Source organism: Toxorhynchites rutilus, chromosome 2 (genome assembly GCF_029784135.1).
Source record: "Toxorhynchites rutilus septentrionalis strain SRP chromosome 2, ASM2978413v1, whole genome shotgun sequence".
NCBI classification, from domain to species: domain Eukaryota; kingdom Metazoa; phylum Arthropoda; class Insecta; order Diptera; family Culicidae; genus Toxorhynchites; species Toxorhynchites rutilus.
Window position 1 is genome coordinate 220,459,654 of NC_073745.1, and position 19,995 is coordinate 220,479,648.

The 19,995-nt window shown below is 38.9% G+C and overlaps 1 protein-coding gene across 1 annotated transcript; it reads right to left on the bottom strand.

Moving 5' to 3' along the window:
• Positions 1 to 720: 720 nt before the first annotated feature.
• On the bottom strand, positions 721 to 1,852 carry LOC129768740 (enkurin-like). Its single transcript, XM_055770588.1, has 2 exons — positions 1,132 to 1,852; positions 721 to 1,073 (listed from the first exon to the last, which is right to left on the bottom strand). The coding sequence occupies exons 1-2, from the start codon at positions 1,738 to 1,740 to the stop codon at positions 885 to 887; spliced, it is 798 nt and encodes a 265-aa protein (XP_055626563.1). The 5' UTR covers positions 1,741 to 1,852; the 3' UTR covers positions 721 to 884.
• Positions 1,853 to 19,995: the final 18,143 nt, after the last annotated feature.

The following is a 19,995-nucleotide window of genomic DNA, read 5'->3' on the forward strand; positions in this document are numbered from 1 at the left end:
TATTTCGACCGTGGATCGATCTCCATCGCTGATGATTGTTGCGTGGACGTAGTTATTCTGTAACAACACAAAGATGGTCAATGAGGGCCCTGAGTTTTGAACTCACGATTGATCGCTTACTAAGCGAACGCGCAACCAATGTGGCTACGGAGACCCCCCATCGCTCTTTTTCGTTCGACGACATTTTTCCAAATTTACGAAAAATTGACAGTGAAGCATGGCCAACGTGATCTATACACTCTTATCTGACTATAAGCGAAAGCTGAAGATATAATTCCTAAAAATTAAATTTCTACAGCGTTTTTTCCGTGATGCAATTTGATGTGACACACACTTTATTCCATCATGACAACGCTGGTCCTTATGCTGCTGTTCGAGTTAAAAACCATTTGCAAAATAGTGGATGGGAAATTCTGGTTCACCCGTCCTATAGCCCAGATGTTGCTCCGATTACCAATTGTTTCGATCGATTCAGAATGCTTTGAGTGGAATACACTTTACTTCAGAACAGGATATCAAAAATTGACTAGATTCATTCTTGGCTTCGAAAAATGACCGATTCATTCGCAATGGAATTCGTAAATTCCCTGAAATATGGGAGAAAGTAGTGAAATAGTGGTACATTTATGTTACTATTCGAATAAATGTGTTTTTATGTGTTTTGTTTAATTGAATTCAGAGCATAAACAGCAAAAGTATCGTGGAAAATAACGGAAGAATAAAACATTACCTTGTTGACGAAAAATTTGATTTCATATATTGCCCATTTTACAAGCTAAACAAAGTCCGAAAGCACTCATACACACAAAGTCTTATCAAAATATCATGAAAAATCTACTATGAGAAGGTATCGAAATAAAATCGCAGACTACTTTCGCTAGTTACTAATTGTACTGATCCTCATCATCATAAACGTAAATGTAGGGATTGCTCTCTATCGTTAAAATATCTTTCTCTAGCTCCTTCAATCCTTTCTCCAGTTTGGCCTTGCGGATCATTTTCGGCACAGTATCAATCAGCAGTGGAAGACTTTGGTACTCTTGCTGCAAATTCTCCCAGTTTTTCTTCAATCCCTAGAATCAAAAGTGGTTTTTTTATATTTATTAAGTAATCCGTATTTTGCTAACTAACCTTAAGAAGTTCTAGACGTTCCTCCTGCGAGATCGCCAGGCAGTCCTGTTTCTGTTCGCTACTTTTAGCGACCAAGTGTTGTTTCTGGGCGTCCAACTCTTTCTTACGGCGCTGTAGGTATTGTGGTATTTTACCATACTTTGGCTGGCACTTGTACACGGGCATGAGACCGGATTTTTCCAAATCGTGATAGTCGCCCTTGCGAGTATCGGCATACCGTGGGCGGACCTTTCTGGGGCTCGTGTTCACCACCTTTTTAATGTTTTCGACCTTGAAATTGACGCTTTTCGTTGTCGCCTGCTGGTTCGCACAACCCGTCTCGTCCTTTTTCGGCACGGGTGGTCTGTGGCCAGTGCAGAGCCTAACCGGTGCCGATTTGGTGGCCCGATAGCGAACGCCACAGTTTTTCTTGAGGAATTCGTCCGGCTTCTGGAGGGGAGTTTTGGCGTAGCCCATCGTTCGGTGGGCATCCTTGCAGGATTTCGTCTCTCGGCGAACCTGATGCTCGAAGCGGGAATGATACAGCGGTGGGTTTGGCGGACGCTCCGGGGGTTTTTTCTCCACGTTGTAAATGTTTTCGTTGTGATAATAGATTTTGACAATTGACATGGCTGGGAAATTATTGCAACCGAAAACTCGGGTAAAACTAGTAATATCGGCGAAATAACAGGCTAGAAAAAGGCGAAGGTGTTCTCGAAACGAATGTTCTAGTGTCAACTTATTTGCGAGGAAGAAACAAATGGTGTTTCGTAGCAACCGTTGACCCTGAGGGAGCTTCGAACATCATAGCCAAGGATTCCGTAGCAGCATACGTGTGGCTTTGATTTGGTGTGTTTCGGCGGGAACAGTGAGACGCATGCGCCCCATCGATTTGCTGACTACGATACGACTTCGAATGATTGGCACGGCTCTGGCGGAACTCTTTTGCAAAAGTATAGTTGAATGGAAGCGAATTATATGCGTTAAGAAAATAAACGCACCCGGATAGGATTTTTTTCCCTTGATTTATTTAATTAGGCTCATGTGGATAAAGAGCGATTATCTAGCAGTATATTATGAAACTATTTAAATATATTACAACTACATAATTATTAACTTAAGTATAATTAGCTAAAACTAAAGAATAATATTTCATAAAAAAATATAATTTATTCCTTCGTTGCCTCGTCGGTATTATCCTTGTCTGGAACAGTGGCTGTGGTGGGTCTTAACAACTACATCGCTAGGTGATGTAGCATCGGTATCCTTTGGTAGTGAGTGCCTCCTTGCTATGTTTATAGCTCCTGTAATGATCTTATCTCAACGGGTACTAAGTTCTGCTTATGTAAAAGGAAAGGAAGGGAGAATGAACAAGTGGGGTAGGAAAACCGACCTAAATAATAATATTAGTGCCTTTTAGGAAGACATATATGTGAACCTAAAATTAAGGTCGCGGGTAGGTAAGATATCGCAAATTGGCATGCGTGAGTGTACTCCTCGAGCCTCTAAATCGGCAACCAGTTTGATTCTTTCATTGCAAAATTCATTACATGACCGAACAACGTGCTCGATGCCATGATATCCTCGACCACAATTGCATAAATTGTTAGTAGCAAGCCCTATGCGGAAGAGATGCGCATTTAGCGCGGAATGATTGGACATCAATCTGGACATAGTTCTGATAAAATCTCTGTCAAGGCCTTCGTTGAAACTTTGGGAATAATATAGCATAGTATCTTCCAAGATCATCTCTGTTCCATTGGTTTTGCCAACTGGAGAGTGACTGCTGTCGCTAAATGGAGAAGAATTCCACCAAAACTCAAACATATCATATTATTACTTGCAAATAACATGTTTCTCCGTTACTTGGAATAAATGTTTGATACAGAAAATGTGATAGTATAAAGACAGCCCCTAAACAATTCCTTCCTTCCAATTCCAACATTTTTATTTGTATAGATAGAAGAAGATATATGAGTGCGTTTCATCACCTGAAAATCCATTTCCAGTTTCGAACAAAGATCAATTTCGTTAGCGCAAACATCAAATGGACTAACAACGCTTGTCACTATGTAATTGTAGAACATATAAGAATTTAATTTTCCGAATTTTCCCTGTTTCCTTGAGAGGTTTCCAAAAATTTGCAATTGTCATGCTTGGTTGGAATATTTTTGGTTTAAATATGTGTAATATTTTTATCGGACCCCCTCTTCATTCCAGAGGAGGGAGGGGTAGAAACATTTCTCATACCCAAAAACCGTCACATCCCAAATTGTACTTGATTAGTTCTCGAGTTATGCAGAAGTTTGTGTTTCATTTGTATGGGAGCCCCCCTTAGAAAGGGGGGAGGAGTGTATTCACTATTGAAACGTTTCATGCCCCGTAAAACCTTCACATGCCAAATTTGGCTTCATTTGCTTGATTCGTTCTCGAGTTATGCAGAAATTTGTGTTTCATTTCTATGGCAGAACCCCCTCCCCCCCTTAAAGAGGGAGTGGAGTGTCTAACCACCATAGAAACATTTATTGCGCCCTAAAACCTCCATATACTTAATTTAGTTTCATTTGCTTCATTAATTCTCGAGTAATGCAGATATTTGTGTTTCATTTGTATGGCTGTATATTTGTTTCTTATAAGTTTTCCCCTTGTACATTTAGAATCAAATCAAACACCAAGATATTTGAACGATGGTTTTGTTGAACAATTGAAGCTGAAGTTCGGGAGGTCGGTGCATCCTAGAAAATACAACCATTTCCGTTTCCGTTGATAATTCAATATCTAGCATCACAGTTCAAATAGCTAAATTATTTAAAGAAATTTACAGCGATTTTTGCGAATCAATAGTTCTAGTAGTTTTAGATACAACACTATCATCTGCCAGTTGTCTCAAAGTACATCCTTCTGCAAGATGATTTTCTATATCATTAATATAGAAATTATGCAGAAGAGGACTTAAGCAAGAGCCTCGAGGGAGACCCATATAACTATTCCTAGAACGGCACAATTTCCATGAGAAAAGTGCATGTGCTTTTCGAATAACAGATTAAACAGAAAGTTGTTTAAGATGAGCGGAGGATCTTTTTTTCCAATAAGTTACGAATGCAAGATAACATGGCTATTCTTCTTCTTCAATGGCACTAACGCTCCTAGAGGAACTTCGCCGTCTCAGCGTAGTATTACTTGCGTCATTTTTTATTAGTACTTAGTTGAGATTTCTATGCCAAATAACACGCCTTGAATGCATTCTGAATGGCAAGCTCTAGAATACGAGTGATCACAGTGCAAGTCGGAGGAAATTTCTTTGACGAAAAATTTCCCAGACCAGAACGGGAATCGAACCCGAACACCCGGCATGTTAGTTATGACGCTAACTACTCGGCCACGGGAGCAACATGGCTATTGGTCTGTATGAATTATGGCAGAAAGCTTATTCGGTTTTCGAATGGCGTTTACTCTCACTTGTTTCCATTCGATAGGGACAATATTCTGCTCAATAAACTTATTGACTAGTCTAAATAAATGTTTTAGCGACGTTTGGAAGGTTCTTCAAAAGATTAAATTTTATTCCATCGGAACCAGGGGCTGAATTATTGCACGAAAGAAGTGCAAGTGAGAATTCAGTCATTGAAAACAGAGGCTCGTTATTACTATTGGAGAACGATATATTACGAGATATGTCTTCTGCAGGGACGATATCCGGACAAACATTTTTGGCAAAATCAAGAATCCATCGGTCGGAATAATCTTTGTTTTTGTTTCGCATATTCCTGGCTGTGTTCCACAGGGTACCCGTAGATGTTTCCCTGGATAGGATCGAAGGGAACCAAACATAATTGCGATAATCGACTAAATTATACATTCGTTTTGCATAATGTTCATTATTTGTTTTTTTGACAAACCCTATAAGAGATGTTAATTATTCAGATGTTATTATGATTATTTAAACTATAGAGTTTTATCAATGGCCCATTACGTTTTTGCACGTCAGAATAGCGTTGAATGATAGCGAAACTAGGTACTTGAACAACTCATTCAACTGTACATCTTCGACATGTGCCAAACGTTACGTTAACTGCTTCATCGTTCCGGCGACGGCAGTATGAACTGGAGGCATATAGCAATGCAAATTTTCAAACGCATTATTTTTAGAACCTTTGATATCCGCTATGCTACTGGGAATTAAATTTTGAGAGAAGACTTTATACATGATTTTTGAGAGTAATGATTCTCCCACAATTTGTAAATGAATTTGGTGACACTCAATTAGATATTTGCATAACGATTCTAGAGTCGATTTCAAGTCGTTCGTCACGGTTCTGGTAACGGCACCCACACAGGAATCTCATAGCGTACTTATAACAGAACAGGTTTCATCATCTGCAACTATTTCTTTTGAAATGATCTTTTTTTTTCATTTGGTGTTGTTGTTAAACACAACGATTTTATTGATGCGCTCAGTAAATTAGTTCAGCAGCATTAGTTCAGTAATTTTAATGTTTCCAATTTAAACTCGTTATGAACTAATCAATACCAGCCATAATCCCAGCCTAAGCCACTGTATCCCCAGCCGCCATATCCCCATCCGGGATAACTACTATAACCGTAGCCTCCGCATCCGTACCAGCCGCATCCTACGAAAATTATAGAGTTTACAAATTTAGTAGTTTAAAAATAATGCATTATACCAACCTATAGGAATACTGCTGACTGCAGCGATGATCATCGCAATCAGAAGGAGAATGGTTAACTTCATCATCTTGTTGCGCCTTCTGGAGATTAGCGAAGTCAGGATCTGAATTAATGAGCTATCGCTTGCAGAGCCAATTTATAGGTGCTCCAGTCTCGACTTCAAACAAAAAGGAGTTGACCTATTGAAGTATCTTATAGTAAAATATCTAGATGTTTCTCACTTTGCTATGTTATTTCGCATATTGCACAGAGGCACGTTCCGAACAATGATGTGTCGTTCTTTGTTACTAGATGAATTTTGATCTTAGAAAGTAGAGAGGTCTGAGCATAAAGTCTCGAACGGAAACTTGACAAAATTCTAGGTGGCATTAAACAGAAAAATGAATGGAAATGCCTTGAAATTTGGTGTTCGGAGGGTTTCGAAGGTGCTGAATCTATTTTTGAGCCATTTTGGTTATGAACCCCAAAGCAACGGCTGGGGGAGGGGGTAAAATTGGAAATCTTGGGAAAAACACTTAGGGGTGTCTAAATATATGTTTTCAAACTTTCTGAACACGTTTTCAATATTCATTTAAAATTTTAAAAAATCGAAAAACACGTGTGGAGTATCAAAATATTTATGGTATTTTTTCCCAAAGTGGTCAGAAGTGGCCAGAAGTCATGAAGGGAAAGTGTAGAGGGGACCCTAAGGAAGACATTTTGTTATAAAAAACTTTGGAGATATTTGGAGAATTTTTTGTAGGTCTACTTTGGAATAAATCCAATGTAGACAATGTACTTACACTCATTTCACAGCTTCAAATAATTTTAAACTAAAAACAGAATACAGAATCAGCAAAAAAATCTTCATCTAGAACACCATCACATTATTTTTTAACGGTTTTTGTAGCACTTGTGCAATATTTGAAATTGGTCATTTGATAATGAAATTTGTGAATTTTAGTAGCTACCATGTACAATGTGTTTTTTTTTATCGGACAGGGTCGCATAAAAATTATCTGTTTTCGATTTCGCGTGGAATTATCCTAAAGACTATGCTACCAAGCTGCGTGATTTCTACAATACGTGATTATGTGCTAATTTTATGTTTCCATTATGCGAAATAACATAGTGAAGTGAGAAGCTATATTAACTATATTGTTCTGATAAAAGTGAAGCTCTTTGTTCAGCATCAAGCGTGAAACACATATAAATAGGTTTGCCAGCAATAGTTCAATCATATCGCTCCTGAGTTCGCTGATCTGCAGAGAGAATCAAGATGATGAAGCTGACCATTCTTTTACTGATTGCAATGATCATTGCAGCAGTCAGCAGTATCCCGATAGGTTGGTGAAAACATAATTTAGGAAATACTAAATGTTTAATTTTATTAACATTACAGGATGCGGCTGGTATGGATGTGGAGGCTACGGTTATAGCAGTTACCCCGGATGGGGATATGGTGGCTGGGGTTATAGTGGCTTAGGCTGGGACTATGGCTGGTATTAATGAAGACTCAGTTCATGGCATATTTAGACGAGCAAAAATATCAAGGCCAATGATATTTTAAGTGTGCATCAATAAAACGGTATTTAATATCAAATTTGCTTCTTCAATTATTTTGAAAGAAATATGGTTGTACAGGATAAGGGTACAAAACGCCCCCTAAGGTAAAAGGGATGTATATTGTCTTAAAGTTTTAACATTTGCTTATTCTATGCTGTTGTTGGTAATAGGAACATTTGTATTTTGTACATTCCTCATGCACATTGATTCTGCCTTGGTTATCATTTCTTGGAGAAGGTTGGCTTTCCTACTACCTCTGCCAGGTACGCTGCAGCGGATCGTTTTGGTACGCCGTTAATTGTCTGTAGTTTTGTATCCTGGCGGTCCTTAGTTTAATCCCATAATTGTAGTTATCATGACATTTTTATGATTTCGAGAAAAACGAGCGTGAAGTTTGGTGCGATAAGGGGCGTTCGAAACAATTTCGATAAGTCATTCCTGCTTTACGCGTCATTGTCCAAATCTGATAAATGTGGTTTACAAAATGTTTAACCTAATGCAATCAATAATTCAAAATTTTGAATTTTGTGACTTGGTCCCCTCTGATTTAACACCAACCATATATACTTTCGAGGATTTTGTTTATTTGTCCCTCGTTACCAGCGTCCATGATTAGGTGTTAACATATGGTTTGGGTTCTTTTTATAGATGAGTTGGTGTTTCAGATCTTCAGGCACCACATTCACAGGCACATAATTCTCGGCATACCATTCCATCGTCTTCTTTTCACAACGACAGAAACCAATGAAACGACAAAAAAAAACAAAAACGAACGGGTTTGTCGTGTTTGTCGAGGAAAGGCAGCAGACGTTTTTTCAGGCATTTCCTGTTGTAAATGTTCTGGTTGACGGTCCGGGTGACGATGTCTTTCTAGCCGCAGATGCAAATGGAACTAAAGGGTGTGTCACATCAAATTGCATCACGGAAAAAACGCTGTAGAAATTCGCCCAGTAGACCGATCCTTTTGAAAATTTTAGACAGTAAAATAAAAACTATTAAACAACTTTTGGCATTTTCTTTTTATTCATACTTCGAGCCCAAGCCCGTATGCTCGCACCTTCTTCTTTACCCCGTCCATAAGGTTCTGTACAACGTCAGGTTGTAGTTTTTTGACGTAGGACTACGTCTTTCATTTCTATACCGGGGTGTAAAATCAAAGTTTCGAAAACGAAAGCGTTACGCCGGAGACCGAGATTTTGAGCGTTAATAGCTCCTAAACAACTGAACGAAATGGTATGATAAACACTTCATTCGAAAGATAAAATGTCTTCGCGTTATATACTTGTTACTTTTTGATCCAAAAACTTGTTTCAATAGTCTTAAAATTGCTTTCAAAACAGGCTATTGAAATCACCAATCGGTATATAAGCGAGCGCCGCTCGAAAATCCACTCAGTTCCAATTGAACAGCGATTGGAGCATGTTGTCGCTGTTGTGGTGAAGCTCTTCATTTATCATGAAAGCGCGGATGAACGGTGTCACCAAGAGCCTGTTTGTGCACTCTAGGCCAGAAGGGAATCTATCAGGAGGAGAGTGATGCCACAAACGGTTCCCTGGGAAGACATCGCTACACACACATACACGCGCGGCATTTAACAGGTGGTTACCGAGTTGGCATTAACCACTGGTGGGCTTCCAGTATCGAGGAAAATGTGGAAATATCTAATCGTTACTGAAAATAATCTGCCAGTTCCTCTGGGAATTTTCAAAATATATTCATGTGAAAGAGTTTAATTGAATGTTTTCTATCCATGTAACACTGTGACCAAGGGGGTCTCCGTAGCCACATTGGTTGCGCGTTCGCTTAGTAAGCGATCGATCGTGAGTTCAAAACTCAGGACCCTCATTGACCATCTTTGTGTTGTTACAGAATAGCTTCGTCAACGCAACAATCATCAGCGATTGAGATCGATCCACGGTCAAAATAAGATCGATTCATCCATACAACTGCTCTGCTCTGCAAGACACATCGGGCTGCTGTTCTATAAATAACTCAACAATGATCAATCAACTGTCTCCGCTGTCCGGTGGTCCAACTGGATAATGGAAGAACAGACAGAATACTCTTACGCCTAAATGGCTACTGTGTGAATGTACCATATGTAATGGTATAGAAGGAATACTGGCGAACGGCAACTGTGTAATGTGCTAATTATAGATATGATAACCATGTGACATGTACACGATTAAAATTCGGCTCTGTTACAGCTGAAATGCTAATGAGCCTTAAATAAATAAATGGGATAAAAAAAAACACTGTGACCAAATACATTTGGTTTTGTGGTTTTTCAATCAATCGCAATTAACAGGATAGCTTCAGAAGATTATTCTTCCCCATCAGTAGGATATTTCCGTATCCAATATTGTATGCGCCCACAATCGATTATTGCTCAGTCGCCGAAAGTTCCGAGCTCAGAGAGTTCATTCCCCTCTAGTTTGCCTTCCAAATTGCCATCGTAAACCACACCTTCTCTCGATTCAATCACACACAAAAAGCATACTTAAGCGATATTCTGGTGGTGAGACACATTCATTTTTCGTGAGGACATCGACAAGACAACATCGTTGCCTAACGTGCTGGAGGAGGTGGACGGCGAAGGATCAACACATACACGCGCAGAACTCTTTCCGTTAGGATGCCATTCAGCATCGAGAAAGTTCCGGAAAGATCTAATCATTGCTGGAAACTAATCTGCCAGTTCCTCTGGGAATTTTCAAAATATATTCATGTGAAAGAGTTTAATTGAATGTTTTCTATCCATGTTACACTGTGACCAAATATGTTTCAATCAAGTGCTATTAACAGGTGGTTATCGAGTTGGCATTAACCACTGGTGGGCTTCCAGTATCGAGGAAAATGTGGAAATATCTAATCGTTACTGAAAATAATCTGCCAGTTCCTTTGGGAATTTTCAAAATATATTCATGTGAAAGAGTTTAATTGAATGTTTTCTATCCATGTAACACTGTGACCAAATACATTTGGTTTTGTGGTTTTTCAATCAATCGCAATTAACAGGATAGCTTCAGAAGATTATTCTTCCCCATCAGTAGGATATTTCCGTATCCAATATTGGATGCATAAAACCTTGTGCCTCCAACGTAACGCTCTCGTTTTCGAAGTTCTCCAAATATTCATTCATTCAGAATGAATTCAGATTCAACTTCAAACAAATGATCTCTAAATCAACGATAGTCATACGTCACCCTTGCGGTTATACCATAGATATAACCCACTTCCTGTTTTTTGAACAGAAATCCATTTTCTCTTGAAGTCCGCCTCCGATTTGACAACTTTTGGGTTCTTCCGGAGGGCCTGCTTCTTCTTCTTCTTCTTCTTCTTCTTCTTCTTCTTCAATGGCACTAACGTTCCTAGAGGAACTTCGCCGTCTCAACGTAGTATTACTTGCGTAATTTTTTTTATTAGTACTTAGTTGAGATTTCTATGCCAAATAAAACGCCTCGAATGCATTCTGAGTGGCAAGCTCTAGAGAATACGCGTGACCACAGTGCAAGTCGGAGGAAATTTATTTGACGAAAAATTTCCCCGACCAGAACGGGAATCGAACCCAAACATCCGGCATGTTAGTTATGACGCTAACCACTCGGCCAAGGGAGCACGAGGCCTGCTTCATAATCGCCCAATATTTCTCTATTGGGCGAAGCTCCGACGCGTTGGGCGGGTTCATTTACTTTGGCACGAAGGTGATCCCGTTGGCTTCGTACCACTCCAACACGTCCTTTGAATAGTGGCACGAAGCGAGATCCAGCCAGAAGATGGTCGGGCCCTCGTGCTGCTTCAATAGTGGTAGTAAGCGCTTCTCCTTAAGGTAAACCTGCCCGTTTACCGTGCCGGTCATCACGAAGGGGACGCTCCGCTTTCCGCAAGAGCAGATCGCTTGCCACACCATGTACTTTTTGGCAAACTTGGATAGTTTCTGCTTGCGAATCTCCTCCGGAACGCTGAATTTGTCCTCTGCGGAGAAGAACAACAGGCCCGGCAGCTGACGAAAGTCCGCTTTGACGTAGGTTTCGTCGTCCATTACCAGGCAATGCGGCTTCGTCTGCATTTCGGTGTACAGCTTCCGGGCTCGCGTCTTCCCCACCATGTTTTGCCTTTCGTCGCGGTTAGGAGCCTTCTAAACCTTGTATGTACGCAGGCCCTTCCGCTGCTTGGTCCGCTGGACGAATGAACTTGACAAATTCAGCTTATTGGCTACATCCCGGACCGAACTTCTCGGATCACGTCTAAGCTGCTTAACTACGCGCTTGTGATCTTTTTCACTGACGGAGCATCCATGTTTGCCGTTCTTCACCTTCCGGTCGATGGTTAGGTTCTCGAAGTATCGTTTTAGTACTCTGCTGACCGTGGATTGGACGATTCCCAGCATCTTCTCGAAATGAGTGCACAGGATTAATTCACGACTCTCTTTTTCGTTCGACGACATTTTTCCAAATTTACGAAAAATTGACGGTGAAGCATGGCCAACGTGATCTATACACACTGTGTGAAATTCCTGTTCAAAAAAACTTCATGGCGATTTTCATGCGTTGATTATTTTGCTTGGACGCCATTTTGAGAACTGAAGAGCAAATTTCAAAATCAAATTAGACTACGAAATGAGAGGTGCTCTGTTATTTTAAATGCAAACTCGAAAAAAATACATCTTATTATAATTGATCAAAATTTGATCGATACACCCTTTAGTAGATTAGTTAATCATAAGCCAACTCTAACCATTTTGTATATTTTGTACAAAAACACAAAAAATCATAATGAAAATTACATTGCCGTTAGAATAAATATCCTATGTAAAAGTGTTCTCTGCAAGTAGTGAAGCAGTATCAAATTGTTTCTGATGTAATGGTTAATTATGACAGTTAATGAAGCTCTGGACAAAATATTAGAACATTAATTTAGTAATAGTTGAATAAAGTTCAGTAATACGTGTTTAACGGCTTAACTGCTATTACGTTATATGCCAAAAATACTTCTTGTTTTATGTTAATATTTTAGACATGGTACTTTTTTAACGTAGGATTTCGTTTTTCGGGGACATATTGGGAATACAAATTGAAAAAAAAAAATCTATCGCTTATTGCTAATCCATTTTTCGGTGGATTTAAGAGACTTTCGCACTATTTCATCAGTCCTATATGGACTGCCCAAAATCATACGCATTTTTGGCATATGCTCACAAAATTTGCCCGACACTCAAGCGGGAAAGCATTTGACGATCATCAATCAAATATTTTCCTTAAAATTTCAACAAATTAGAACAGTGTTGGGCGGAAAAAAGGGAGTACAGATACGTCACAACAATTCAAAACTATTGTAGACGGAAATACTGAACTTTATAGAGAGAAAAGAAAACTACGGTAATTGCGAAATCGCAGGCAGGCTCCAACATTTTCGAAGACGAAACATGAAAATCGACTCTCCTCTCAGTCGCTTCGGTTCGACTAGGATTACTTCGGCATTCGCCGTCAACATGACTTGAATTGTCTAGAAATGAATTGACGAGCGGTAAGAGCGAGGATGACTGATGAACTGTGCTAGCAAATGGTTATTTAATTAACCATTAACCACCATTAACAATTAACCACGAATGAATACAAATCTGCCTCTTCATTCAACCTGACTTCGATTCACCACTACTACTCTACCCTGACATGAATCTTGTTGCCCGCGTACACAATATTATTTTGTCGTTCATATAAAGTGAAACGAAAATTTTATTTATTTTATTTTCCTGATGCCCTATACCTATTATTATTAAGTAGCTATACCATTTATAGACGGCTCCATTGTTTGCCTACCGTGAACTCAAACATCAATACATACATGGCGACAAGAGGGCTCGAATGACTGTTCATTTATGTTGACAGAGAAACTGCTGAAGGAGCAAAAACTCATTCCCAATTGTATGCGAAAGCCGATGGCTTCATATTCCCCTGACAATCCTCAGTTGAATATGACTGTGAGTGCCCTGTTCGGAGGTACAGTTTCGAGATCTCATCGACACCATCAACGAGTTCTGAGTTTGCGTGAGGCAAAGACTTCCAGGTAAGCACGCCTGAAGGAAGCTCTAGATTGTTGATATTCGAATGAAAATAATGATGATGATGTTCTTTGAAGGCTTAGAACGCTGAGCACTGAGCCATTATTGATAAAATTTATCACATTATCGCATTATTATATGAAATCATTATCATACATTATTTTCGGTCATTCACAGGAAACCTGTTACTCTATTACATAAAATAACTATTTGCTCGGAGAAGTTAATTTCATTCTTAATGTAATTTTTTATAATGTTTGCCATATCCGGAAATCCATTATGATATTCACTTCATGCATATAATCTGAGATAGACGTCTGTTAATAGTTAATGGAGTTAAATTTCTTGTTTCATTGATTGTTTTAGATTTTCGTATGGAAAACACTTCTTGTGCGGTATGGTTGATATAAAATACATTTTATTGATGCGCTTAGTAAATAGATATAGTCGTAATACAAACGGTAATCCTCGGTTTGCTACGCTCTAAACCCTAATACCGGTAGTCCCAGCCAAGGCCACCGTAGCCCCAGCCTCCATATCCCCATCCAGGAGAACTAATATAGCTTCCATAGCCTCCACAGCCGTACCAGCCGCATCCTTTAATATTTATTGAAATCGTACATTTAGAGCTTCCATGATACTGTATTTTACTTACCTATAGGAATACTGCTGACTGCTGCAATGATCATTGCAATCAGTAGAAGAATGGTTAGGTTCGTCATTTTGTTGCGCCTTCTGAAGTTTAGCGAAGTCAGAAACGGTATGAATGAACCATTGCAGGCGATCTTTATTTATAGGTATTACACACTAGATTGTACACAAAGTACACTCAGAAAACCTATTCGAATATATTTTCTTTTGAGAACTATTTACAATATACGTGATTTTATGCAAAGCATGTCCGATGTGTATGTGAAATGAGACAGCGAAGCGCGGAAAATTCATATGATCTTCTATATGATCCTGATATAGTTCAACACCTTTGTGTGAAATAAAGTGTGATGTACCTATATATAAGGACCGCCAGCAATGGTTTATTCACACAGTTCCTGAGTTCGCTAATCTTCAGAAAGTGCAACAAGATGATGAAGCTAACCATTCTTTTACTGATTGCAATGATCATTGCAGCAGTCAGCAGCATTCCCATAGGTTGGTAACATACGTGATTATGGAAACACGCAAGCTATAATCTCAAACTATATTGCAGGATGTGGTTGGTACGGCTGTGGAGGCTATGGTAGCTATATTAGTTCTCCTGGATGGGGATATGGCGGCTGGGGCAACGGTGGTTTAGGCTGGGACTATTGGTATTGAGGCTCACGTGGCAGATTCAAACCGGAGAGTAACATTTGAAATATGACTATTACTACTATTTAAGAGCATCAATAAAATGGTATTTTATATCAACTATCAACACGAGAAGTTTTTTCCTATTTACAACAATTTTGAGAGAAACGAAGAGCGATTTTTCGGTGTTTGATTTTTCAGCGCACTGTTTTCGAGAGACCACGCGCGATCTGTGCCATGTGTCAAGATTAAAGTTATGTAGTTAAATCGTTCAATCAAAAACAAATATTTGTTAAAAATATATTTTTTTGTTTCATTGGAAAATTATCGCTAAAGACACATTTTTGATAGAACACATACGCTTATAAGCAAAATTGACATATTTGGTGACGAGCTGCCCAAGCAATAAAGAGCTACCACTGTATCTTAAAAAAATGTACTATTTGGTGCGGTTTGTGGTCCGAAGGAATCATTGGCCCGTACTTCTTTAAAGATGAAGATGAGAACAAAATTGCTGTCAATGGTGATCGCAATCGCAACTTTTTATTGCTCAAATTACACGAACTAAATGTGGTTGACATGTGGTTTCGATACAGCACACGAAACGACTAATTTATGGCACAGTGTTGCCACATTGAATCAATATCAGAGGGGTCAAAAATCTTTCTCATCTGTATTTTTTTCCAGAAATCTGTACCAAAAACCTGTTCCATCGAAAATATTTGTTGTAGAGAAAAAAATACTCATTCATTCACTACAAATACTACATTTACATTTGAAAGTCATTCGTGTGTTTTATGATGCTTATACATAGTTTTTTTCTGAATCTAGATTGCATACTATCATTTATTAAAATTTTCGAGCTTTTGATCTCAAAATAGCGTTCATCATATCGTTGTTGAGCCGATTTAGAAGCTTATTTTTGTTCTGATTATATTCAGAAAAAAATCGCTCGACAGTTCCCGAGAAGTGAGGTATAGTGAGAACGTTGAAAACAAGACATCGCAGCGCCGAAAATGCGAGCGAACCGTCAATTCTTTTCAGGCATCCAATTCTTGTCCACCAATCCTGCACATGTTCGTTTTCTGAAATTGTGATTTTCTTACGGAGTAATTCTATCTTTAGGGTACGGAATTAATTCTCCACATTTTATACATTCCCATTGTAGAATCCTGGAAACGCTTCATACACAACGTTAATACTGGTCAAATTGGAAAAGTTTCTGCGATTTAACATTGTCACAGACTTGAGCATCGAGTCATCCAAATCGTATCTGTTTCTCATTTGTTTGATCAGCCCCACGAAAAAACTGCGACAAATATCCTTTGAAATGATCTGGCTTTCGCTGCCCATTGTTCTGATAATTTTTTCTGCTGCCATTCCAACCTAAAATTCTCGTCGCTTTTCAAATGATCTTCATATTTAATGGTATTGGACATTGAAACAACGTAAGACTCCTCGCAGATATTAGTGAGAATGATCAAATAGAAATCTTTAAGCTCTTCATGTAGCATCGTGAATTCAGGTTTTTCAGCCTGGAACAAACGATTCAATCTGTTGATCTGGGGAATGTAAGGAATTTTGTCCTTATGAAACTGATCAATCAATGCATTGTAAATGCTTTTATGATCAGCAGCACTACGCGATACTGCGGCGCAAAAGTCGTCATAAACCTCAATGTTTCTTTTTTATCGTTGAAAAAAAATTATGTGATTTTCGATTGTTTCGTGTTGTCATAATGGCAGACAACACCTTTTGTGTTTATCAATGTTGATCATTCATTGAAAATCGCTTCGTGTGATCAATCCAGCTGTGAACCTCTTGATTTTTTTTGCAAACAATATTTCTGTATTTTACCCATTTTTCATCGCCCATGGAGATTTGATTCAGAATCAAGAGTTGATCATGTTACTTTGCGTTAAGGGGGTGTTCTAGTCTAGAAATTTGAAAAAAATGTTTTTCTTCTTCTTGTTTCTTAAAAACAGACATACAAGAATAAATTTTTTGTCGCATTTGTTTATTTATTTAGGCTCATTAGTATTTTAGCTGTGACAGATCCGGATGTAATCGTGAAAATGTTACATGTTTATGGTATCTATAATTTGTAAATTACAGAGTAGTCATTTAAGCGTAAGAGTACTCCTCCTTGAGCAGTAGACCGGACGGCGGAGACAGTTAATATGATCATTGTTATTAATAGCACAACAGCACGATATTTTTCTTCTTGCAAGTAGAGCTTGCATATGGATAGATAGAGGCCAGGATTTAGACCGTGCATCGATCTTTATCGCTGATTATTGTTGCATAGAGGTAGTTATTCTATAACAACACAAAACTGGTCAATTGAGGGACCTTAGTTTTGAAGTCACGATCGATCGCTTAGTAAGCCAACGCGCGATCAATGTGGCTACGAAGACCCCTATTTAAGAATATGCATTTGAAAGAATTTTTGGAAATTCTTATTATTTAACGAGTTATATCCATTTTAGTGACAGCATGTAGTAAAAAATGCATCTATGTAATTTTTCATCAGAAATTATTATTTCAGAAATTTCGCTCATTTTCAAATAAATGAAACTTTTGACGCGATTGGTGGATTACAAAATTTTGTTCAAACGAAACGAATAGTACGCTCGGTAGCTTGAAGTGTCTGCTATAAATGTACGAAAACACGTTTTTGTCACTATAGTAGTTTGCGAGCAGCAGTGGTTTGATTGGAACGGCGAAGGAAAAAGCGACGCGACTTTTGAACGCCATCGCAAAAGAAGAGTTTCAGCACTGCTTCGAACAATGGACAAAACGTATGCAGATGTTTGTGAGGAGCCAAGGGGAGTATATTGAAGGGGAGCATATCGTTTTACCGTAATTTTTAAAATACAGGGTTTTCCATTTCGGGCTTCCGAAAGTATACAGCCCTGCGCTGACAACCGTTTGACATAGCTGTCAACCAAAGCGTCATATCGTTAGTTGAATGTCTGCCATTTTACAATATGGATCGTTTTAGCATCGCACAACGTGTTATTTTTTTTTAAATTATACTTTAAAAATGATGAAAAACCGGCAAATGTTTTTCGAGCATTACGGACGGATTTTGGTCGTCATGGACGGCCTACAGAGCACACAATCGCTAATGTAGTGCGTAAATTCGAACAAACTTGATCCGTAGCGGATATTGTGAAACTTGTGCATCATCGTAATGTGCGTTCGGCCGAAAATATTGCTGCTGTTGCTGCCAGTGTGGAGGATGACCCGAATGTTTCGATTCCACGGCGTGCTCAGCAATTGGGCTTGTCAAACCCATCATTGTGGCGAATTTTGCATTTGGACTTGCACCTACATCCATATAAAGTCCAACTGGTACAAAAATTAGAGCGTGGTGACCATGGAATGCGTCGGGCATACGTCGATTGGGTGAACGAACAACAGCGGCAAAATGCTTAATTTTCGCATCAAATTTTCTTCAGCGATGAGGCACATTTCGAGCTCGGTGGCTATGTGAACACCCAAAATTTCCGTATATGGGGCTCAGAAAATCCACACGTGATTGTTGAGAGGCCATTGCATCCGCCAAAGATCACTGTTTGGTGCGCATTATGGTCTGGTGGAGTCAACGGGCCGTATTTCTTTGAAAATGAGGACGGCGAGACGGTAGCTGTGAATGGTGAGCGCTATGGCCGCATGTTAACCGATTTTTTTTTCCACAAATTGAAGCTATTGATACGGATGACATGTGGTTTCAGACCGTGTCTATGCCAACTCTCCGCAAACTCTTGAACATTTGAAAGACAACATTCGCGAAGTTATGACCGAGATACCGCCCCATATTTGCCAAAAAGTCATCGAAAATTACCTGTTCCGGATCAAGGTGTGCGAGGAAGCCCTAGGTGGACATTTGTATAATGTTGTATTTCACACATAATGGCATTAACCAAACATTAATTTGAAATAAAAGTTTCATCGAAATTCGAGTTCTAAGTGTGTTTTATTTCAATTTACTTTCGGAATTTAAAGTTGAAAAACCCTGTATAACCCTTTTTCGCAACCAGTGTCGTTATTTAATAGCCATGCCTCGTATGACTGAAAAAGTTCTTCTCATATGATGTTGTTGATATTCACAACTATTTCATTGATGCGCTTTGTAAATAACTTTAGAATTGGTTCATGTTCATGTGATTTTTCGGTTGAAGCATATCACGAGGTGAGGCTTTATAGCAGCTTAATACCATCCATAATCCCAGCCTAAGCCACTGTAACCCCAGCCGCCATATCCCCATGCGGGATAACTACCATAACCATAGCTTCCACATCCGGACCAGCCGCATCCTGCAATTGTAATTAAAATGATACGTCTAGAGTTTTCATGATAATTTATTATGTTACTTACCTAAAGGAATACTGCTGACTGCTGCAATGATCATTGCAATCAGTAGAAGAATGGTGAGCTTCATCATCTTGTTGCGCTTTCTAAAGATCAGCGAGCTCAGGAGCGGTATGAATTAACTTATGCTGGCGAAGCTTATTTATAGTGGTTTCACGCCTGATTCACAACAAAGGCTTTGGTTTATAGCAGCATCATATGGTAGACCATTCGATTGTCCTTTGTTGCGCTATATTTTCCGTATATTGAAGAATGGTTTGTGTAATTTTACGAATGGTAAATATGATTTTCATGCTTAGAGATCTTTATCGAGAAGGGATGTTTGAAGAATCTACGCAATGCTTTACTTTGTTATCCTTATAAACCCCTTTGTTCAAAAATAAAATGAAGCGCCTATAAATAAGTTTCGCAAACAACAATTCATTCATACCATTCCTGAGTTCACTGATCTACAGAGAGCAACAAGATGATGAAACTAACCATTCTTCTGCTGATTGCAATGATCATCGCAACGGTCACCAGTATTCCTATAGGTTGGTAAAATACATTTTGTTGAAAATAGTAGATGTATCATTTCATTGAATTTTACAGGATGCGGCTGGTTCGGCTGTGGAGGCTATGGAAGCTATATTAGCTCTCCTGGATGGGGATACGGCGGCTGGGGTTACGGTGGTTTAGGCTGGGACTACTGGTATTAGATAAGGTTGAATCCGTCAGACACTAAAATCAGTAAAAATATGTTATGACAAATGCTATTTCTACATCAAGTGCGTCAATGAAAGGGCTCAACGACAACGTAAGAATGAAATGTTTTCAATCGCTCTAAAAGAAACTATTGTGCCTAGTTGTTAGGTTCAGTTTAAATAAAGGTGTCTGTCACAAACAGCTTACTTATTGTATTACTGTACAATATTGTTCGAGGTCA

What these genes read in the sequence shown, in the direction of transcription:
- LOC129768740 (XM_055770588.1), bottom strand. Translation starts at nt 1,740, where the DNA reads ATGTCAATTGTCAAAATCTATTATCACAACGAAAACATTTACAACGTG. An exon ending in AACGTCTAGAACTTCTTAAG is followed by an intron (nt 1,074 to 1,131) that starts GTTAGTTAGCAA and finishes TTTTGATTCTAG; the next exon opens with GGATTGAAGAAAAACTGGGA.